General features: G+C 45.0%; 2 protein-coding genes across 5 annotated transcripts in view; one reads left to right on the forward strand and one right to left on the reverse strand.

Moving 5' to 3' along the window:
- LOC139373150 (vang-like protein 1) overlaps positions 1-6,766 on the forward strand; it is a 46,473-nt gene extending 39,707 nt beyond the window's left edge. For 3 of the 4 annotated variants that reach the window (XM_071113297.1, XM_071113296.1, XM_071113299.1), the window contains 3 exons: positions 1,126-1,273; positions 3,264-3,498; positions 3,737-6,766. In XM_071113297.1, coding sequence (XP_070969398.1) covers positions 1,126-1,273; positions 3,264-3,498; positions 3,737-3,997 — 644 coding nt within the window. In that variant the 3' untranslated portion in view covers positions 3,998-6,766. The remainder of the gene's footprint in view (positions 1-1,125; positions 1,274-3,263; positions 3,499-3,736) is intronic. The other variant, XM_071113298.1, reaches the window with a different exon arrangement.
- Positions 6,767-14,991: 8,225 nt separating this feature from the next.
- On the reverse strand, positions 14,992-23,709 carry LOC139372504 (calsequestrin-2-like). Its single transcript, XM_071112230.1, has 11 exons — positions 23,134-23,709; positions 20,157-20,241; positions 19,815-19,915; positions 17,974-18,082; positions 17,268-17,341; positions 17,021-17,151; positions 16,636-16,681; positions 16,480-16,534; positions 16,061-16,161; positions 15,869-15,943; positions 14,992-15,698 (listed from the first exon to the last, which is right to left on the reverse strand). Exons 1-11 carry the CDS (start codon positions 23,368-23,370, stop codon positions 15,477-15,479), a joined length of 1,236 nt encoding a protein of 411 aa, XP_070968331.1. The 5' UTR covers positions 23,371-23,709; the 3' UTR covers positions 14,992-15,476.
- Positions 23,710-24,319: the final 610 nt, after the last annotated feature.

Raw genomic sequence — 24,319 nt, forward strand, 5'->3', positions numbered from 1 at the left:
CTCCTCTCCATATCCCTCCCTCTACCCTCCAGTAGTGCTTAGAGATGAGACAGCCAGCAGTGTTAAATCAATAGCTATACTGCCCACTCTGTCGCTCTCCTCTCGTTCTCCTCATTGAGGAGCTGGTCTCTGGGGAGTGTCATCACAGTAACTGCAGCAGGGACAGTAACATGGGGAAGTCTGGGAGAGAGACTGTCCTCCCTCCATTATCCATGACCAAGGTCCATCACCTAACCACTAAGCATGGCTGTTAGAACACACACTTCAGATGAGTTGGCAGGAGACATGGCTTTGCTGAAATGAGTCATGATACTCATAGACAGCCACCCTTAATTCCCAATGTTTAGCTTTTCAGTACTATATTTTATACTGAAATGCACATGTACAGACCCACAGTGCTCTCGCCTTTATATCAAGCAAACTGTGTTATTTTGATCACCAGGTAATTCTTCTTCATGGTATTAACCCCCCAACAAAAAATCTCTCTTTCGGGTTGGTAAGTTGACAGGTTCATGACCTGACTGGCTGTGCAAACATGGCTGCCGTTTCTCAGACTGGAGAAATAGGGCATGGATATATAATGGAATTCTCCCGTCCCGAACCCCCAGCCTACCCTACATTAATACTGCAGCAGCTCCAGCCCTCTCTTAGCCCCTATTAACATGAGCCGTCGCTCTCTTGCATATTAACACTCTCATAATGACATGCGCCTGACATTCAACTTTTGAAGTTGTCCTGGGAAGTTTATTAAGACGGACACTCAGCACCGCCCAAAGACACAGAGAGGCAGAGTAGCAGAGAACTCGGAATAACTGAATGTTAAACAGTGGATGCGTGGGTGTGGTGGTTTGAACATGCTTTTTCAACTATACAGATTTTTGTTGATGACTACAGTGTTCCGTCCTTTATGATTTTAGGTTTTACTACTATTCAAAGATGCAAAGAAGTGTTTTTTTTTTTTACATTTTTTTTTAGAAGTGTCTATATGTCTGTCTTACGCTGAGTATAGGGCATGTTTGTTAGTGTGTGAGATATCTTGACACTCTGACTTTGCAAGATTCTGTATCAATAAAAATAATGAACACCTGTATTAAGCTAACATCCCTCTGTTGTCTGCCTCCCTAGGCCCTGGGAACAACGCAGCGACCGGATTGGCCCACTCCCAGTCTCGGGCTATGATTGCCGCTGCCGCCCGCCGCCGAGACACCAATCACAACGAGCTGTACTACGAGGAGGCGGAGCACGAGAGACGCGTCCGTAAACGCAAGGCCCGGTGAGAGACAGGTTTGGGGGGGGGAATGGAAGGACATATGGGGATTGTTTTGGTACGTATTTTGTGGTAAAGGAGCCGTTTGGACTTACCAACCAAACGGATACTAAAGTATGTCTCCTCTCTTTGGTTTGATATTAGATTACGTTTACATTTTGAATCACTAAACAGACACTCTTATCCAGAGCAACTTGTAATTAGTGCATTCATCTTAAGATAGCTGGTGGAGAGACAGTTGTAGTAAGAACGTTTACCCTAAATAAAGTACCAGTAAAAAGGTTGGACACACCTACTCATTCAATGGGTTTTTCTTTATTTGTACTATTTTCTACATTGTATAATTGTAGTGAAGACATCTAAACTATGAAATAACACACATGGAATAGTAACCAAAGAAGTGTTAAACAAATCAACATTTATTCTAGATTCTTCAAAGTAGTAACCTATGCCTTGATGACAGCTTTGCACAGTCTTGGCATTCTCTCAACCAGCTTCAGCTGGAATGCTTTTCGAACAGTCTTGAAGGAGTTCCCACATATGCTGAGCACTTGTTGGCTGATTTTCCTTCAGTCTGCGGTCCAACTCATCCCAAACCATCTCAATTAGGTTGAGGTCAGGTGATTGTGGAGTCCAGGTCATCTGATGCAGCACTCTATCACTCTCCTTCTTGATCAAATAGTCCTTACACAGCCTAGAGGTGTGTTGGGTCATTGTCCTGTTGAAAATAAATTATAGTCCCACTAAGCGCTAACCAGATGGGATTGCATATCGCTGCAGAATGCTGTGGTAGCCATGCTGATTAAGTGTGCCTTGAATTCTAAATAAATCACAGACAGTGTCACCAGCAAAGCACCATCACAACACCACCTCCATGCTTTACGGTCGGAACCACACATGCGGAGTTCACCTACACTGTGTTTCACAAAGACACAGCGGTTTGAACCAAAAATCTCAAATTTGGACTCATCAGACCAAAGGACAGATTTCCACCGGTCTAATGTCTATTGCTCGTGTTTCTTGACCCAAGCAAGTCTCCTCTTCTTATTGGTGTCCTTTAGTAGTGGTCTCTTTGCAGCAATTTGACCACGAAGGCCTGTTCACGCAGTGTCCTCTGAACAGTGGATGTTGAGAAGCATCTGTTACTTCAACTCTGTGAAGCATTTATTTGGGCTGCAATTTCTGAGGCTTGTAACTCTATAAGGAACTTATCCTCTGCAGCAGAGGTAACTCTGGGTCTTCCTTTCCTGTGGCGGTCCTCATGAGAGCCAGTTTTATTGTAGCGCTTGATGGTTTTTGCGACTGCATGTTATGAATCTTTCAAAGTTCTTGACATTTTCCGGATTGACTGACCTTCATGTCTTAAAGTAATGATGGACTGTCGTTTCTCTTTGCTTATTGGAGTCGTTCTTGTCATAATATGGACTCTGTCTTTTACCAAATAGGGCTGTCTTCTATATACCACCCCTACCTTGTCACAACACAACTGATTGGATCAAACACATTAAGAAGGAAAGAAATTCCACAAATGAGCTTTAAACAAGGCACACCTGTTAATTGAAATGCATTCCAGGTGACTACCTCATGAAGCTGGTTGAGAGAATGTCAAGAGTGTGCAAAGCTATCAATAAGGCGACGGGTTGCTACTTTGAAGAATCTAAAATATATTTTGATTTGTTTAACACTTTTTTGGTTACTACATGATTCCATGTGTTATTTATTTATGTCTTTAGACTATTTTCCACATTGTAGAATAATAGTAAATAAATAAAAACCCTTGAATGAGTAGGTGTGTCCAAACTTTAGACTGGTACTGTAGTTATCAGCTAATTCGGTGCTGGTAGGAAAAGACAAGTACAGGTATTTTTGATTTATTACTCCTATGCCATGTAAAGCCTTTTTAGATGCTTCCAAAGCCGCTGTAGTAGAAGTAAACACTCCATCATATGTGCTGAACAACCACATTGTGCTGAACAACCACATTGTGCCCTCCTAGACTGGTGGTGGCGGTAGAGGAGGCCTTCACACACATCAAGCGTATGCAGGAGGAGGAGCAGAAGAAAGCCCCCGGCGACGTGATGGACCCGCGCGAGGCCGCCCAGGCCATCTTCCCCTCCATGGCCCGCTCCCTGCAGAAGTACCTCCGCACCACCAGGCAGCAGCACTGCCACAGCATGGAAAGCATCCAGCAGCACCTGGCCTTCTGCATCACCAACAACATGACGCCCAAGGTGACCAAGTGTTCTCATCAGTGGAGGCTGGTGGGAGGAGAAATCGGAGGACGAGCGGATTGTAGTGGCTGGAATGGAATCGTTTGGTATTTCATTCCAGCCATTACAATGAGCCCATCCACCAACTTAAGGTGACATCACCCACTGGTTTTGACCAACTCCTTTGAGTGGCACCTTACTTGTACAGTAGTAACAAATAATGATGTTATCGGGAACGTGCTAACTCCTCTCCTCATAGGCCTTCCTGGAGAGTTACCTGACCCCCGGGCCCACCTTGCAGTATGGCCGCGAGCGCTGGCTGGCCCGGCAGTGGACCCTGGTCAGCGAGGCGTCGGTCACCAGCGGCCTCAAGGAGGGCGCCATCTTCCTCCTCAAGTGCATAGACTTCAGCCTGGTGGTGACTACCAAAAGGATCCCCTACATCCAGCTTTCAGAGGAGTTCATCGACCCCAAGTCGCACAAGTTCGTCCTGCGGCTACAGTCAGAGACCTCTGTGTAGAACTGTTTTTACCACCACACACCTTTTTTTTGTTTTCAAAATGGTTTTATTTTAGGTTTGCGGTTTTATTTGAGGATTTTTTATATATTATATATGAATATATGTTACACACCCATTGGAAAATATTGTCCTTTTTATCTAGGGTTTACCTGGTTTGAGTTAATATAAAAAAATATATACACCGGTGATGAATTTGACTTGTCTTGCATGCACACACACACACACAGAAGATTGAACTGAACTCTGTGGAGATGGATCTATAGATGAACAATGTGTGCACACAACTGCATATGTGTCAATGTCTATGAACACCGTTGTTCCACCTCTGAAAGACTGATGCCGAGCTCAAGACGAGGAATTGTTTTAATTCCATGGCTCAAGAGGGGGACATCTCACCGAGGAGTCAAATGACACTACTGTTGCTATGGACATTGCTTCATTCCCCCTCAGCCAAACCACTACAGATGGTGAACTGCCACTATTTAACTTCTGGACAAAATGTATCTTTTAACACAACCGTCTCAGGCCTGTCTGCTGTTCTGAAACTATAGCTACTTAATTTACTTTTTTTTTTTGCGTTACATGCACATGTTCTCTACAACTGTATATTGATTATGTATAAACACATTGTGATATAATGTTGTTTTAAGTCTGTGTACTGGGTCAATCTCCATCCCATTTCCTTATATCCCGATCTGTGGATTTACAGAGTAAGACATGAATATCAGTAGCCTTCGTTGTTAAACAAAACCCTTGTTTTAGCTGTTTATAGGTGATTGTTAAATAGATATTCAAATTCAATGCCCATTTATATGATTAACCCCAAGGCTGAAGGCCTTAAATCTCCAAGGGATCTGCTAAAATATTTTTAGGCCTCAAAGTGTGTACTGTAGTACGGCTTATGCGTAAAGCAGCACTTTCCCAGGTGCAATGTCGCAATACAACAGCATGTTATACTGCAGTACATCTCGTCCACAAGCCAGCTCTCTCTCTCTCTGTAACAGAAGGATATTCTGTACTATGTTATGTAATAAGTACTGCTGTCAACATGGGGGCTCAGAATGGTCCATCCATATCCCAAATGAACAGATACCAATATACACTCATGGCTGGTTTGTAAAGCAGAGCTCTTCAAATGTTTAAAACCCATAGTCGCCCATATTAGGAATCCCATAGGATCCTGATTGCTGATGTAACTCAATATTTCCAGCTTCTGTAATGGATTTTGGAGATGTGCTGCTGTCTCGTTCCACTTTTCAATTTTAAATGGGACGTTCACACTTCCCAGCTTAGTCATATTTTGATAATGAGTCCATTTAGGACCTTATATTTGCTGAAACTTGACAGCTACTTTTTTTTATAAAGCAACACATGCCCCGCATATATCTCTTCTCAGGGTTCAGGCTTTCACATCTATCACACTTACTTTGCAAGATAGAGCACTCCGCGAGAGAGAATGCACAGATACAACTAATGTATGACACTGATTTGGACCACAGCGCAGAACTCTATTCTGCAGCTATTACCATTTAAGGTCTAAGTGGTTAATTAAGCTAATCGCCTCTTGAGATGGTGAGTACGGTACTAGGGGGTGAAGAGGAGCCTCCCTTGTAACTCACCCGTCTGGTTAGTCTTCTATTACCATGTCATCAAGCGAGATATCATGTTGAGCCGTGAATCTGGGGACCTGATAGCTTTGAGGATGAACATAAAAATCCCTAATGACATCAGAATCCTATATTCTCCCCTAGTGAATGTAGGTGGCAGATTGAGATCCATCCAGGATGAGTTGCTTCAGAGGTGATCAGGATCCTATCTGCGTAAAACCTCATAAATCCCCATGTAGAATGGACTTCTGGCTTGTAGAGGTCCTCAACGGTATTACAGCTCTGCGTGTCATTCCTAAAAAACAAAACTGCCCGTCAGCGCCACCTGGCAGACAAACCAGAAGGTGTCAGACTTTGGTCTGGCAAGGGGTTACTGTTGATGGGTGCCGACACATTTTCACACATTCACAAACAAACGCATGATGCCCGTGTCCAGTTATAGACAAACCATTTTTAACGATTAGCATGTGGCTCATAAAAGCCACTTGGAAATGCAACTCTCTTTGTTTTCTCGTCATGAAAACAAACATATTTTTATACTTATAGCACGGAGTCTTTTGTACCCATAATTGATGGACTTTATATGAACCCCAACTCCTGTGACTGTGCCTCTTGTCTTTACACTGTATGTATTTATGTAGCCATTCCCTTATTACATGCTCAGCCTTCCCTGTATTGACTGCAGGTTGACGTTTATTGGGATTAGTCTTGCCCTGGAGGCAGAACTGAGCGATTTCCACTAGATGTGCCAGCGGAAAAGTCCAAATTTGCTGTATGGCAAAAATTAATGAAAACAAAAATGTGCTTTTTTGTTCTTAAAGGTTAGTGTTCGCGGTGTGGTTACGAGCAGGACTTTGTGGCTGTGCCAGGTTGTGGCCACCCTGTAGAGCTGCCTCCAGTACACGAGTCTTCCCAATAAATGCTAACCTGCGTATTGACCTCTGTCATGTTTTGCTGGCCTGGTCACAGATCTGTTTGTGCTGTTACTGCCAGGTTCTGCTAACCTGGGAGTAACTGATCTGCGACCAGGCTAAAGGTTAGCCAGGTTGCACCCATACTGTAGAACTCTGCTTGTTACTGACCTGACATCGCATTGTAACCAATGTGTCAATTTCACTATACAACAGGCATTTGTGTAAAATAAACATTTGTATGAACATTCGTTAACTGGCTCTAAGAAAGACTTTTTCAAACATTCCATTGAAATGATATTTTTTGAGGACCATACAACTGTATCCTAAGCATGTCTGTGGTCCTGTGGTGGTTATAGGTAACACATTGAGTGCCATTGGTACTAAGAAATCACTTGTATTGACTGTCACCCAGGCATAGGAAGTGAAATGACCATGACTTGTTGCCTCTTCTGTGAAGGCTCAATGAGGAGCTGTCAGTGTGTGTAATTGTCTAGACTCGAGTTCCACTACTTTATAAATGAATACAGTGCTGCCAGACTAACCACAAGCACCACAGCGTGTTGTTATGACCTATTAACATGTCAAAACCCAATTTCAAACATTCTGCTCTGTCATTGCCCATTAACAGTTTGATCCTGCTATATGAGCCAAATGTCAGCTTTTTGGGTTATTTTGGGGCTGGCTGGTTGTTGTCATGGTGCCCATAGTAATTGGCTTGCTGTCAGGCTCTCAGTGGGGTGCCACACAGCCTTGTGGGTAAATGAATGTGTGCAGCGGCGACGCACGCAACCTCATCCCACGAAAACTAGCTGCGGGCCCACCTGTCACTACTCATCTATCACCGGTTTAATCCTCGTTTCTCCTTCGCTCTCCAGAAGAGCCACAGAAATACATTGTTAGAGTGTGGAGAGGAAATGAGAAGCATTTGCATCTAAATGGAATGTTTTTTTTCCTCATACTTTCCCTCGTTTGGTTTTGTAATGACTTGGTGATGTGTGCTGGCCTGGCTGTGTGCAGACCGACTGAAGCAGAGGGGAGAGATCAGTGGTATTTTGTTCTCACAGCCTGCTCTGAGTCGGGCCTTTTGGGCTTTGGGCTCTGCTGAACAAGATCAGTTCTGGGTAGGGCAGATCTATAGTACTACCCTGTGCTCACAGAGTCTGACAAAGCTCTCCTGACCAAGGAGCTTGACTCTGAAACACATCAGGAATGTGTACCGAAAGGTCCAATGCATCTGTTATCACAATATCAAATCATTTCTGGGTAACAATTAAGTACCTTACTTTGATTGTTTTCAATTAAAATGGTCTAAAAGAAACAAAAATAGCTTCTTAGCAAAGGGCAATTTCTCAAGCAAGAATTTAGCTGGGACTGTCTGGGAGTAGTCTGAGAGGGGAGGGGAAAACAGAAAATGAGCTGTTATTGGCAGAGGTTGGAAACTCTTTCTTATTGGTCTCATAAATGAGAATTTTGCTTTTTCACAAAAAAAAAACAGATTTGGTTATGTAAATTCCATGTTATCGAAGGGTCCAGACACTTTTTTGCGATTTCACTTGTTTTTGAGAAACGTACACCAAGCAGCGATTCACTTCCTCATTGCACTATGGGGGCTCTGAAAAAACATGAACAAATATTTGGGTGTTTTTGGAGCATTTGTTGCTGTTTTTTTAAGAGGCCTCACACTGCACAACGAAGATGAGAAAGTGAATCGTTGCTTGGGGTAAGTTTCTGAAAAAACTAGTGAAATCACCCAAAACAATCTGAAACATTACAATTACATGAATTGAGATTTGGTTGTTAAAAGGCCAACTTCTTCTTTAACTATATAATTTACTGCATCCCACCAAAACAGGCTGAAATTTCAATGTCTTTTCAAGTAGCGCTTACACTAAAATAGCATCATTTTCACAATTTCATGGTATTATTCCAACCTCAACGTGTGGAAATATATAATAAACCCAGGAAATCACATTTGTTTTAATGCACTGGGCTTATAAATGTGCACTAATAGTGGCAGGTGCATGTACAGTGCCTTCGGAAAGTATTCAGACCCCTTGACTTTTTCCACATCTTGTTACATTACAGCCTTATTCTAAAATTGATTAAATTGTGAGAAAGCAAGAACAGGTTTAAAAACTTGTCACATTTACATAAGTATTCAAACCCTTTACTCGGTACTTGGTTGAAGCACCTTTGGCAGCAATTACAGCCTCAAGTCTTTTTGGGTATGACGCTACAAGCTTGGCACGCCTGTATTTGTGGAGTTTTTCCCATTCTCTGCAGATCCTCTCAAGCTCTGTCAGGTTGGATGGGGAGCGTTGCTGCACAGCTACAGGGTTCAAGTCCGGGCTCTGACTGGGCCACTCAAGGACATTCAGAGACTTGTCCCGAAACCACTCCTGCGTTGCCTTGGCTGTGTGCTTAGGGTCACTGTCCTGTTGGGAGGTGAACCTTTTCCCCAAATCTGAGGCCCTGAGCGCTCTGGAGCAGATTTTCATCAAGATTCTCTCTGTACTTTGCTCCGTTCATCTTTGCCTCGATCCTGACTAGTCTCCCAGTCCCTGCCGCTGAAAAACATCCCCACAGCATGATGCTACCAACACCATGCTTCACCGTATGGATGGTGCCAGGTTTCCTCCAGACGTGACGCTTGGCGTTCTCCCATCTCCACAAAGGAACTCAAGAGCTCTGTCAAAGTGAGCATCATGTTCTTGGTTACCTCCCTGACCAAGGCCCTTCTCCCATGTTTTCTCAGTTTGGCCAGGCAGTCAGCTCTAGGAAGATTCTTGGCGGTTCCAAACATCTTCCATTTAAGAATGGTGGAGGCCACTGTGTTCTTGGGGACCTTCAATGCTGCAGAAATGTGTTCCCAGATCTGTGCCTTGACACAATCCTGTCTCAGAGCTCTGTGGACAATTTCTTCGACCTCATGGCTTGGTTTTTGCTCTGACATGCACTGTCAACAGGTGTGTGCTTTTCCAAATAATTTCTAATCAATTGAATTTGCCCCAGGTGGACTCCAATCAAGTTGTAGAAACATCTCAAGGATGATAAATAGAAATAGGATGCACCTGAGCTCAATTTCGAATCTCATAGCAAATGGGCTGAATACTAATGTAAATAAGCTATTTCTTATGCAGGTGCTTCTACACCTGCAGGTGCTTGCTGTTTGGGGTTTTAGGCTGGGTTTCTGTACAGCACTTTGTGACATCAGCTGATTTAAGAAGGGGTTTATAAATACTTTTCAATGAAATTTGATTTCGTTTTTTAAAATAAATTTGCTAAAATATCTAAAAACCTCTTTTCGCTTTGTCATTGTGGGATATTGTGTGTAGTTTGTTGAGGAATTGGTTTTAGAATAAGGCTGTAACGTAACTGAATCTGAATACTTTCCGAAGGCACTGTAACTCCTGAGTGGCGCAGCGGTCTAAGGCACTGCATCTAAGGCACTGCATCTAAGGCACTAAGGCACCAAGGCACTGCATCTAAGGCACTGCATCAGTGCAAGAGGCATCACTATAGTCCCTGGTTCAAATCCAGGCTGCGTCACATCTGGCTGTGATTGGGAGTCCCATAGGGCGGTGCACAATTGGCCCAGTGTCGTCCGGGTTTGACTGGGGTAGGTCGTCATTGTAAATAAGAAATTGTTTTTAACTGACTTGGCTGGTTAAATACATTTTTTACAAATAAATAAATACTAAGGTCAGATCTCACACTGCCAGCCAGAGTCCTGACCAGCATCCTCTCTGGCTATACACTTCTCTCTATAAATTATTCAAACCGTTCTGAATAATGCAACATCGTTAGTCCTTCAAATGCAGGGTGGGAAGCACAGGCAGCACACCCTGCAACCACACACAATTTTAACAACACACACACACACACACACACACACACACACACACACACACACACACACACACACACTCTGAGTGAATCGGTGTTACTGAGTATAAATGAATAATGAGAGATTCACTTAAAATCACCTCCCTCCAGCTACTCATACGCTGTGGTATGCAGACGGTATGTTTGGATTATGGCAAAATGCATAAACATGCCATGCTATGGCTGAAGGGATGTGGTGGAGGAGCTAAGAGGCTGTATCCTTAGGCGATAGGACAGATCACTGCATGTTCTCCCTGCCCCATGGGAACCGGGGAGTGAAAACACTTAAGACCAGAATGAGTGTGTGAATTATGGTTGTGGCCCCCAGTGAGGGTCTCCAGGGCCTTCAGTTTTATTGATACCTGTGTCATGACAAAACGTGCAGATGTTCAACATGAATAATGGCTGAAGTAAACGCAAAGAGCGGGCTGGCATGTAGTTCATTGGTTGGGTTATTCAGTGTCCGGCACAAGCTCCATGGAAGACGGGGACTAAGGAAGGGTTTGGTCGAGAAGGGATACAGCTTTTGTTAAAATTGACTTTTTGTAGCTGGTATAGGATAACTTACACAGCAGGTTAGGATAATTAATGTAGCAGGTTAGAAGAACAAGGTTAATGTTAGAAAAGGGTTTTTTATTTTTTTATTTTAATGTTAGCTATAATCCCTTCTAGACATGACCCTAAGAAAGAGGATAAGAGTAGGTAATGAATGAGGCCCAGGATAGAGATTATCTCTATCAGCTCAACAATGTGGCCCTAAAACCTGTTTGTTTTTTTGTGGGGGAGAAGGAATGTAGTGAAGTAAAGTACATGTACCTCAAAAAACAACTTAAGTAGTACTTTAAAGTATTTTTACTTAAGCATTTTCCACCACTGCACGTACACACCAGTGGAGGCTGGTGGGAGGAGCTATAAGAGGACGGACTCATTTTAATGGCTGGAATGGAATAAATCAAATCAAATCAAATCAAATTTTATTTGTCACATACACATGGTTAGCAGATGTTAATGCGAGTGTAGCGAAATGCTTGTGCTTCTAGTTCCGACAATGCAGTAATAACAAGTAATCTAACTAACAATTCCAAAACTACTGTCTTGTACACAGTGTAAGGGGATAAAGAATATGTACATAAGGATATATGAATGAGTGATGGTACAGAGCAGCATAGGCAAGATACAGTAGATGGTATCGGGTACAGTATGTACAAATGAGATGAGTATGTAAACAAAGTGGCATAGTATAGTATAAAGTGGCTAGTGATACATGTATTACATAAGGATACCGTCGATGATATAGAGTACAGTATATACGTATGCATATGAGATGAATAATGTAGGGTAAGTAACATTTATATAAGGTAGCATTGTTTAAAGTGGCTAGTGATATATTTACATCATTTCCCATCAATTCCCATTATTAAAGTGGCTGGAGTTGAGTCAGTGTCAGTGTGTTGGCAGCAGCCACTCAGTGTTAGTGGTGGCTGTTTAACAGTCTGATGGCCTTGAGATAGAAGCTGTTTTTCAGTCTCTCGGTCCCAGCTTTGATGCACCTGTACTGACCTCGCCTTCTGGATGATAGCGGGGTGAACAGGCAGTGGCTCGGGTGGTTGATGTCCTTGATGATCTATATGGCCTTCCTGTGACATCGGGTGGTGTAGGTGTCCTGGAGGGCAGGTAGTTTGCCCCCGGTGATGCGTTGTGCAGACCTCACTACCCTCTGGAGAGCCTTACGGTTGAGGGCGGTGCAGTTGCCATACCAGGCGGTGATACAGCCCGCCAGGATGCTCTCGATTGTGCATCTGTAGAAGTTTGTGAGTGCTTTTGGTGACAAGCCGAATTTCTTCAGCCTCCTGAGGTTGAAGAGGCGCTGCTGCGCCTTCTTCACGATGCTGTCTGTGTGAGTGGACCAATTCAGTTTGTCTGTGATGTGTATGCCGAGGAACTTAAAACTTGCTACCCTCTCCACTACTGTTCCATCGATGTGGATAGGGGGGTGTTCCCTCTGCTGTTTCCTGAAGTCCACAATCATCTCCTTAGTTTTGTTGACGTTGAGTGTGAGGTTGTTTTCCTGACACCACACTCCGAGGGCCCTCACCTCCTCCCTGTAGGCCGTCTCATCGTTGTTGGTAATCAAGCCTACCACTGTTGTGTCGTCCGCAAACTTGATGATTGAGTTGGAGGCGTGCGTGGCCACGCAGTCGTGGGTGAACAGGGAGTACAGGAGAGGGCTCAGAACGCAACCTTGTGGGGCCCCAGTGTTGAGGATCAGCGGGGAGGAGATGTTGTTGCCTACCCTCACCACCTGGGGGCGGCCCGTCAGGAAGTCCAGTACCCAGTTGCACAGGGCGGGGTCGAGACCCAGGGTCTCGAGCTTGATGACGAGCTTGGAGGGTACTATGGTGTTGAATGCCGAGCTGTAGTCGATGAACAGCATTCTCACATAGGTATTCCTCTTGTCCAAATGGGTTAGGGCAGTGTGCAGTGTGGTTGAGATTGCATCGTCTGTGGACCTATTTGGGCGGTAAGCAAATTGGAGTGGGTCTAGGGTGTCAGGTAGGGTGGAGGTGATATGGTCCTTGACTAGTCTCTCAAAGCACTTCATGATGACGGATGTGAGTGCTACGGGGCGGTAGTCATTTAGCTCAGTTACCTTAGCTTTCTTGGGAACAGGAACAATGGTGGCCCTCTTGAAGCATGTGGGAACAGCAGACTGGTATAGGGATTGATTGAATATGTCCGTAAACACACCGGCCAGCTGGTCTGCGCATGCTCTGAGGGCGCGGCTGGGGATGCCATCTGGGCCTGCAGCCTTGCGAGGGTTAACACGTTTAAATGTCTTACTCACCTCGGCTGCAGTGAAGGAGAGACCGCATGTTTTCGTTGCAGGCCGTGTCAGTGGCACTGTATTGTCCTCAAAGCGGGCAAAAAAGTTATTTAGTCTGCCTGGGAGCAAGACATCCTGGTCCGTGACTGGGCTGGGTTTCTTCCTGTAGTCCGTGATTGACTGTAGACCCTGCCACATGCCTCTTGTGTCTGAGCCGTTGAATTGAGATTCTACTTTGTCTCTGTACTGGCGCTTAGCTTGTTTGATAGCCTTGCGGAGGGAATAGCTGCACTGTTTGTATTCGGTCATGTTACCAGACACCTTGCCCTGATTAAAAGCAGTGGTTCGCGCTTTCAGTTTCACACGAATGCTGCCATCAATCCACGGTTTCTGGTTAGGGAATGTTTTAATCGTTGCTATGGGAACGACATCTTCAACGCACGTTCTAATGAACTCGCACACCGAATCAGCGTATTCGTCAATGTTGTTATCTGACGCAATACGAAACATCTCCCAGTCCACGTGATGGAAGCAGTCTTGGAGTGTGGAGTCAGCTTGGTCGGACCAGCGTTGGACAGACCTCAGCGTGGGAGCCTCTTGTTTTAGTTTCTGTCTGTAGGCAGGGATCAACAAAATGGAGTCGTGGTCAGCTTTTCCGAAAGGGGGGCGGGGCAGGGCCTTATATGCGTCGCGGAAGTTAGAGTAACAATGGTCCAAGGTCTTTCCTCCCCTGGTTGCGCAATCGATATGCTGATAAAATTTGGGGAGTCTTGTTTTCAGATTAGCCTTGTTAAAATCCCCAGCTACAATGAATGCAGCCTCCGGATAAATTGTTTCCAGTTTGCAGAGAGTTAAATAAAGTTCGTTCAGAGCCATCGATGTGTCTGCTTGGGGGGGGATATATACGGCTGTGATTATAATCGAAGAGAATTCTCTTGGTAGATAATGCGGTCTACATTTGATTGTGAGGAATTCTAAATCAGGTGAACAGAAGGATTTGAGTTCCTGTATGTTTCTTTCATCGCACCATGTCACGTTAGTCATAAGGCATACGCCCCCGCCCCTCTTTTTACCAGAAAGATGTTTTTTCCTGTCTGCGCGATGCGTGGAGAAACCTTTTGGCTGCACCGCTTCGGATAGCGTCTCTCCAGTAAGCCACGTTTCCGTGAAGCAAAGAACGTTACAGTCTCTGATGTCCCTCTGGAATGCTACCCTTGCTCGGATTTCATCAACCTTGTTGTCAAGAGACTGGACATTGGCAAGAAGAATGCTAGGGAGTGGTGCGCGCTGTGCCCGTCTCCGGAGTCTGACCAGAAGACCGCCTCGTTTCCCTCTCTTTCGGAGTCGTTTTTTTGGGTCGCTGCATAGGATCCACTCCGTTGTCCTGTTTGTAAGGCAGAACACAGGATCCGCGTCGCGAAAAACATATTCTTGGTCGTACTGATGGTGAGTTGATGCTGATCTTATATTCAGTAGTTCTTCTCGACTGTATGTAATGAAACCTAAGATGACCTGGGGTACTAATGTAAGAAATAACACGTAAAAAAACAAAAAACTGCATAGTTTCCTAGGAACGCGAAGCGAGGCGGCCATCTCTGTCGGCGCCGGAAGTAGAGCTCAATGGAACGGAGTCAAACGTGGTTTCTGTATGTTTGATACCATTTCATTAATTCCATTCCAGCCATTAAAATGAGTCCGTCCTCTTATAGCTCCTCCCACCAGCCTCCACCGGTACACACACATCACACGCATACACACACCCAAAACCTTTAGGTTACATTACATTTATTCATACAGTATCACATATACAATCAAGTATTTATGGAATCAAGACAACACAACCTGGTCTCATAATAACCTTTAACTTATACAATCCTCCGCCATAAAGAAGCTTTAGCTTTTATTTAGAAAATGTAAAAAGTAATTATACGATGTACTGATGTTACAGGTTATTTCACAGTCTAATTAAGTATTTACTTGCTATGGTCTGAGAAATTGCATGGTAACAATTAGTTATTTTAGTGCTTCTAGTACAAAGAACTGAACACTACAGATACCTAACTACCTGGTATCAAGCAGTAAAGGCTATACGTGCACTTGTTTAAATACATCCCAAAGAGACCAAGCGTTTACTATTAGATCATTCCCATGCAACTATCATTTCACCCTACAATTTCCATGAAAATACAAGATAAAATACCAGACTGTTCAATAAAACATAACCCATGAAATCTCTGCTGGACTGCAGGTTAGCCACTGTCATCATGGTCGTCATAGTCTCCATGGTCCTCGTGATCGTCACCATGGTGCCTATCCTCCCTGTCAACCCCGTCATAATCATAATCATCCTTCACATCATCGTCATCCTCAGTGTTGACCTTCCCAGACAGCACGTCTTCTATCCAGTCCTCCAGTTCCTCAGCTGTGGGCAGGTCTTCATCGTTGGACATGTCCAGCCAGACACTGTCCGCCTGCCACAGTGGGGGGTCAAAGTTCAACCACAATCATCCAATTCAATTTTGTCTTCGGCTCAAGAGGTCATACAGATTCTATTGTAACGAGACGTCCACAGATATGATCTTACCATTACGTTGAACCAACAGGTGGAACACAACTTAAGTTAAAGGAGAGCTCAACTTACGTCTGTCACGTTCACAACTCCAATCTGAGGCTTAAACAGGTTCACCTTGAAGGTCTTCTCCCAGTATGTGGTCAGCTGGATCGGGGAGACAGACACAAACCATTGGTGCAGTTTATGACGCTGAACAATCACACCAGAAGAAATAGGTCATCATATACAGTATGATGGTGTGTGTGGGGTCAGAGGTCATACCAGTGGGAAGTCATCAGGGTCAATCCACACTATACTGAGCTCAGGGTTGTTGGTGTTGTCTCTGGCCACGTCTTTCAGGATCTCCAGGAACTCATAACCATCTGGAGAAATCACAGATGGACAGCTTAGAGATATTTGTACGCACCCATTTGTGTGTCTATCCATGTACTGTGTAAAATATGGAATCCGCATTAGGGGAAACAGCGCCACTGTCCGCCCCCAGCACCTTTGTTATTGTTTTTGTTTCGTGGAGGAGAGGTGTGTCGAGAAAATTGGAGTACATGTTCTTCTGTTCTGTGGGGGGGACGTGTCTGTTGTTTTCAGTAGCTTCGTTGTTGTTGTCACATCCCAGATGGACGTTTCAGTTTCACCATTTAAGGATTCCAGCTTTAAAAATGAGAAAATAAAGATCAACAAACCAGGGTCTTCCTCCTCAGCAAAGGCTACAATGTGGATCCCATCCAAGTCATCCTCCTGGGAAAGAGACGTTGAATTTGTAAAGGGTACACATATAATACCACCAGTATAATTCCCTTTTCTCAGGGAGAGGTACAGTAACACTGTAGGTAACTCACCCACGTCTCAAACATGTCCTCTGCACGCAACTTTCTCAGAGTCGCCCTGCGGAAGACAGATCGCAGCCACACAACATTTCAAGAATATCCAACAGTAAACTGGGTCATCCATATGAGATAAGGACTAATAACAGGGACGATATGAAAAATGACTGGATTCTAATGATCTGCACCAATGGGAGAAGTTAGAACCACAGAACTCAAGGGTCGCACACATCGCATTGAATGTGGATCTCCTGTTTATCCATCGATCGTTCAGGGAAGTCTGACTGACAACGTTTTCACGTGATTCTACATGTAAAATCGGTTTGCACAGGGTTCACTCTCGGCATACAAACGCTATTGGTGTGTTCGAGCCCTGAAATGAAATATTTTTTCGGGTTACCTTTTGTGTTGGTGGACAAACTCCACTATCTCCATCTCTGAGAGTTGCCTGCCAGGGAGGATGGCTGGTTCCTCCATGAAGGGCTCATAGAAGTTCACCTCGTTCATCTTCAGAGAAAGGTGCTTCGCCGTCTGCATCACAACACACAACTTATCCATCACTGATGTTGTGTCGAAACTGACCTCGATACTGTCTACACGCACACAGGTTTGACTTGATTCAGGTTTGTGGAGTGTACTGTACTTACAGCTTTGTCGAATGTGGCGAAGAACTTGATGTAGGGCTGAAACCGCTCTGAGGCCTCCTGGAACGCCTTGTAGTCTGATAGAATGGAAGAAGAGGAAGAGAGAGAGAGAGAAAGAAAGAGATTACAGTTTGGCAGGATTGCATTCAAAACTCATCTTCCTTCAGAAAACTATGTGATCAGGAAAACAAGGGTTGACATTCAATTTCAATTTCCCAGCGTAATCTCTCTCCCTCCTCCTCCTCAGTAACAGAACCATTTTACATCCAGCTTCTGAGGCGCCAGGCTATCCTCTCAATAAGCCCCAAGGTCACGGCCGTAGGACCTACAATCTTCTCTCCGAAATAGGATTTTTCCTAATAGAAGCTGCATCATGCCTCTGTCAAATATGAGATTTTATCTTCCCTTCTCTCGTGTCTGGGTTTCTTCTTTGGAGCAGCACTGTCTATAATTGCTCTCGGCCTATTAGACAGAGAACTAGAAGCTATTAAAAGCCTCTCAGGAGGCAAGAAGGAGTGTAGATCAGCCCAGAGCAAAGTGTCTTTTTTAGCATCTGGCTTAACAGCTATTTGCCTCTATTAGGTCCTATGTGGGGTAGTGAGCTTCTGGGGAGTACAGGGCAGGAACAACAGTTGTTCACACAATTCACTTGTTTGACTCGTGTGAACAGGCCATCCCATAATGCATGCTTAGGCATACACAGACTCACATGAGTCCTCTCCCTTGAAGTAACCAATGAGGCGTATGTCTTCCTCCATCCTCTCAAAGGCCCTCAGTTCCATAGGGTTACTGATGAGCTCCACTGGGTCCTCCAACACCTAGAGGGCAGAGGAGCACAACAGCCTGGCCATTCATTAACACAGTGGGAGAGAGTGGGCTGTGATGAGTGAGTTGCCTTTAATAACAGAAAAGTTGCCACTTGTATTAGGCAAAAAGCATTGTTTGTACCGTACACGAGCAATACAAGTTTATTCCTTGCATTTATCTTTTATTAATTCATCATGTTTGCTCTCTACTCCCTTCAAACTCTACACCAATAGCTATATTTACCAGTTACAACATTCCTTCAAACACTAACTCTGTTTTTTCCCCCAGGAAAGACAAGGGGGAGAGGACTTACAGTCTTCTCCCGCTGAGCCTTGCATTACATTGCAGCATTTACATATCATCTAACAAGGCAGAGGCTGTTCATTTTGTATAACATGATGAGCTAGGAAGTCTTCTCCCACTGTGGTTATATCCCTCTTATAGTGGAGGAAGAGACACGTCCCTCTTCCCTCTCTCTTCAACCTTCCTCTTACCTCTCTCTCCCATGTCCCAGCTCCCTCTTCCCTCTCTCCTACCTCCCTATTCCCTCTTTCTCCTCCCTCCCTCTTCCCTCTCTCTTCAACCTTCCTCTTACCTCTCTCTCCCATGTCCCAGCTCCCTCTTCCCTCTCTCCTACCTCCCTCTTCCCTCTTTCTCCTCCCTCTCTCTTCCCTCTCTCCTACCTCCCTCTTCCCTCTCTCTCCTCCCTCCCTCTTCCCTCTCTCCTACCTCCCTCTTCCCTCTCTCCTACCTCCCTCTTCCCTCTCTCTCCTCACTCCCTCTTCCCTCTCTCTCCTCACTCCCTCTTCCCTTTCTCTCCTACCTTCCTCTCGCCTCTCTCTCCTCCCTCCCTCTTCCCTCTCTTTCCTACCTCCCTCTTCCCTCTCTCTCCTCCCTCCCTCTTCCCTCTCTCTCCTCCCTCCCTCTTCCCTCTCTCTCCTACCTCCCTCTTCCCTCTCTCTCCTCCCTCCATCTTCCCTCTCTCTCCTACCTCCCTCTTCCCTCTCTCTCATACCTCCCTCTTCCTTCTCTCTCCTACCTCCCTCTCTCTCCTACCTACCTCCCTCTCTCTTCCCTCTCTCTCCTCCCTCCCTCTTCCCTCTCTCCTACCTCCCTCTTCCCTCTCTCTCCTACCTCCCTCTTCCCTCTCTATCCTAACTTCCTCTCCCCTCTCTCTCCTCCCTCCCTCTTCTCTCTCTCTCCTCCCCCTCTTCCCTCTCTCTCCTACCTCCCTCTTCCCTCTCTCTCCTACCTCCCTCTTCCCTCTCTCTCCTACCTCCCTCTCTCTTCCCTCTCTCTCCTACCTCCCTCTCTCTTCCCTCTCTCTCCTACCTACCTCTCTCTCCTACCTCCCTCTCTCTCCTACCTCCCTCTCTCTCCTACCTCCCTCTCTCTTCCCCTTCTCTCCTCCCTCCATCTTCCCCCTCTCTCCTACCTCCCTCTTCCCTCTCTCTCCTACCTCCCTCTCTCTCCTACCTCCCTCTCTCTTCCCTCTCTCTCCTACCTCCCTCTCTCTCCTACCTCCCTCTCTCTTCCCTCTCTCTCCTACCTCCCCCTCTCTCCTACCTCCCTCTCTCTCCTAACTCCCTCTCTCTTCCCTCTCTCTCCTCCCTCTCTCTTCTCTCTCTCTCCTCCCTCCCTCTTCCCCCTCTCTCCTACCTCCCTCTCTCTTCCCTCTCTCTTCTCCCTCCCTCTTCCCTCTCTCTCCTACCTCCCGCTTCCCTCCCCTTTGATCCTACTCACATCCAGCAGGAATTCCACCAGGGTGTCTGCTGAGAATTCTCCGTCAAACTCAATCACACGGTCGTCCTTGAAGATGTACAGACTGCCCTCCTCCTCCAAACCTGAGGGCCCAGAGGAAAGGAGGATTCAGGAAGCATTGGTGACTGAGTGCCAACTGGAAAACAGGCCTTGACAAATACTTATTTTGTAGAGGTTATGGCATTTTGATATTTTTGATGTAAAGGAATAGTTCAGAAGCCTTGTTTCCATATTCGTGTTTTGTGACCAGGGGTTTGTCTGACCATGTGACCTGACCAGGAAACACACTGGGACCTACAGTATATATGACAAATTACGACGTACCCAGTTTCTTGGCAACTTTGGCATCCTTCTGGGAGTCGACCATCCCAAAGCCAATGTCCTTGTCCTCCAGGACCTGTGCAGTCAGCTGCGGATTTACCAAAACACAACATTTGTCATCAGCCAACTTGGTATTTCAACAATGTAGCAACAATGTGTTGTTTGGGGTGTTGTAGGCACTTATTTCCTTAGTATCCACCTCAATTATTAGAAAAATGCAGCATTGTATTAGTCCACTGTGGGAAATAGAAATATATAACCTGCTTTCAAGCTCAACTTCCTCTCTCCCTGATGCTTGGAATTTGGGCTAGCAACAGCAGCCAGTGCTGTCTTTGTCTACACAGCTTTGATTACCAAGGTCATAGAGGAGAGCACCCTGTGGACTGACTGTGGGAGAAACTCCTTTGTAAGTGTCAGCACTGTTTACTGTTCAGATAACACTTCCTCAGAGAGGAACAAAGGCCTCCAAACTCCCACTGCACTGCAGAGGGCTAAAGTGGAGTTTGACTGAGGTTTTGTTGTGACTGCGGTGGGTACTTCTAACTTTCTGAAAAACAGATGTTTGCAAATAGTTAGGCTACTGTTTAGTATGCATCTATACTGTCACAAGAAGCAATGGAGCCTCTTTCATTAGCTAGTTAATGTATTCTGAGACAATTAAGTAGTTCCAGTGCATTCAGACAGTATTCAGACCCCTTGTCTTCGTCCACATTTTGCTAGGTTACAGCTTTATTCTAAAACGGATTAAATAGTTTTTTCCCCTCATTAATCTACACACAATGCCCCTTAATGGCAAAGCAAAAACAAGTGTATTAAAAAAACAACTGAAATATCACATTTACATAAGTATTCAGACCCTTTACTCAGTACTTTGTTGAAGCACCTCCAGCCTGGAGTCTTCTTGGGTATGAAGCAAAAGCTTGGCACACCTGTATTTGGGGAGTTTTTCCCATTCTTCTCTGCAGATCCTCTCAAGCTCTGTCAGGTTGGATGAGGAGTGTCGCTGCACAACTATTTTCAAGTACCTCCAGAGATGTTAGATTAGGTTCAAGATCGGGCTCTGGCTGGGCCACTTAAGGACATTCAGAGACCAAGCCATTCCTGCGTTGTCTTGGCTGTGTGCTTAGGATCGTTGTCCTGTTGGAAGGTGAACCTTCGCCCCCAGTCTGAGGTCCTGAGCGCTCTGGAGCAGGTTTTCTGAGTGCCTTTTACTGAGGAGTGACATCTGTCTGGCCACTCTACCATAAAGGCCTGATTGGTGGAGTGCTGCAGAGATGGTTGTCCTTCTGTAAGGCTATCCCATCTCCACAGAGGAACTCTGTCAGAGTGACCATCGGGTTCTTGGTCACCTTCCTGACCAAGGCCCTTCTCCCCCTATTGCTCAGTTTGGCTAGGCGGCCAGCTCTAGGAAAAATCTTGGTGGTTCCAAACTTCTATACCATTTAAGAATGATGGAGGCCGCTGTGTTCTTGAGGACCTTCAATGCTGCTGTTTTTGGTACCCGTCCCAAGATCTGTCTAAAAACCTGTTTTCACATTGTCATTATGGGATATTGTGTGTAGATTGAAAAATGTTTCATTTAATCCATTTCAGAATAAGGCTGTAATGTAACGAAAGTGGAAAAACTCCAGGTGTCTGAATAATTTCCGAATGCACTGTATAAAATATAATTATAAGCTGACCTAGAAACAGTCCTGGGAATATACATAATCATCACGTTCTGATGGTATGATATTGCTCTGTTCTACAAGAGAAACCAGGTAATACTCTCTCTGAAACTACCCATCAACCTTTGACAAATGACAGCAATATAACCTGTAGAGTTCACTCTTTAGGTCAGGGGTGTCAAACTCATTCCACGGAGGGCCGAGTGTCTGCTGGTTTTCTTTTTTTCCTTTCAATTAAGACCTAGACAACCAGGTCTAGGGGAGGGGAGTTCCTTACTAATTAGTGACCTTAATTCATCAATCAGGTACAAGGGTGGAGCGAAAACTCGCAGACACTCGGCCCTCCGTGGAATGACTTTGACACGTTTATCAAGTATGGAAAAGGGAAATAAGATGTTATTCTAGTTTTAGTCTGTTCTTTCTCATGACATGTTGTAACAGATAAGCTTCAGTGTCAGAAAGGTATGTGTGGTTGAGGTGCTATTTGGCTTAAACATTTGGCTTTGACTGATCTCTGACATCAAATCTTTGTGTTACGAAGGCTTCTCAAATGGTCATATATCTGCTGTCCAGGCACAGAACTTATTTCTCTTGTCCACACAGTGTCCAGAAATCCTCATTTAAAATGTCCTGGTGGCGCATAAAGATGTCAACTCTATTTATGATGTCACCGGAGTTGAAGTGACAGACGGTTAACTGCAGCGAGGGAAGACATGTAAATCAACCAGCCTGAATGTGATGGAAAGACGATGCCGACCTTGGGAACAAACAGGTGCTTTTACAAAGACGCATCTAAGGAACTAGGATGTGTAATATATCTGCCGTGTCAATTATCAAATTAAATGTATAAATTCACTGTGATTACCATTAAGCCTTAAAGCTCTACATTTCCCCATCCTCATCTGTTAAAATGACCTTTTGTCTGTGCTCTACACATTTTGTCTTGGGGTCGAATAATAATCCCATAATCCTATTCACTACTTTATTGACCTTGTTTACCAGGAAACATCTACTATCCAGGATCCTTGGAATGTCTGTACCCTAAACCCTAACCTTAACCATAACCATTACCATAACTATAACCCTTACCCTTACCTAACCCTAACCGTAACCCTTACCTTAACCATTTTAAATTTCAACTTCAATGGGGGGGATGGTAGGGACATCCCAAGGATCCCTGATAGCACTGACCCGCAGACAAGTAATGTTGGCACCTGTTGGCTGACCTATAGCATCTGAACATCCCTGCACTACCTTCCCTCCTCTCTCCTCCACTCTCACCTCATCTCCTCTTCCCCCTCTCCCCCTCTTACCTCCAGCACAAGCTCAGTCATCTGAAGCTGCTTCTGCCTGCCTTTGTGAGCCGGCTGCGGTTCATGGTAGAGTAGGCACAGCATGTCAAACCTCTTCAGAGCCTTCTTGTAGTTGCGTTCGTTGATGTGCAGAACGCGGTCCTTCCCGTCAAAGCTGGGGAACTCCAGTCCCTGCTCTGCAGTGCACAGAGAGGTCACGTACAGACAGGGCAACAGAGACAGCCAGAAGAGCTGCATCTTTCTTAGAGGGAAATGTCCACTAATGGACAATGAGTAGGAACTGGAAGAAGCAGCAGAAACTATACAGAACTATAACCCTTGAGACTTCAATGGATAGTAGCCAGTACTAGCCACCAATTTGCACCAGTAAAAGTTTTGAAAATAACAAGCAAGAGTAGAGAATTGTTGTTCGCCCTAAAGTCTCCAGCTCTGGTTGTATTATTTCACTCTCTCTTTCTCTCTCTCTCTTCCTCACTCTCTCTAGTTCTCTTTCTGCCTCTCTCTCTCTCTTTTCCTTCTTCCTCTCTCTTTCCTTCTCTCTCTCTCTCTTTCTCTTTCTTGACTGCCTCACACTGTAGTTAAAAAAAAAGAAAGCTCACAATAAAATAGCAAGTGACCCCCTCTCTATTGCACTTTTGGGGCCTTTTTTTGAGGCCAGTTGTTTCTGGGCTTAAAATAACTGTTGGGCTGCGGAAAAGAGGACGGATAGATAGATAGGAGAACCCCAGGGGGTTTCCACTGTCTCTCTATCAGCGCCTGACATGATGAAACATCTCTCTAGCTGTCGGGGGAATGGCCAAGGAGTTGGGATGTGGGGCGGAGGAGAGAAGTGGATCTGGAGTGAGAGGGTTCACCATTATTTTTGGAAGGAGTGTGTTTTCAGTAATGTGAAGTGCTGTTACAGCATGCATGTTATCCTTATACAGCAGGGTGTTTAAAGAATAATAGGTATAAAGCCTGATCTACAATGTGAAGGAAATGTAATCATTGCCCTCACACAAGCCACTGTTTGTGCTAAGGAAGCAACAGTGTGTTTAGCTACTTCGTGTCATATGCCAAATGGCAAGGAGTGGAATGATATCTTAACAGACTGGTACCCAGACTAACAGTGTGTTTCCATGGATGATGAGCATAATGAATACTGATTTGTTCATTGTGTAATGTAGCTCCAAGGCTGGGTAGAGAG

The sequence above is a fragment of the Oncorhynchus clarkii genome, chromosome 18, assembly GCF_045791955.1.
Source record: "Oncorhynchus clarkii lewisi isolate Uvic-CL-2024 chromosome 18, UVic_Ocla_1.0, whole genome shotgun sequence".
NCBI classification, from domain to species: Eukaryota; Metazoa; Chordata; class Actinopteri; order Salmoniformes; family Salmonidae; genus Oncorhynchus; species Oncorhynchus clarkii.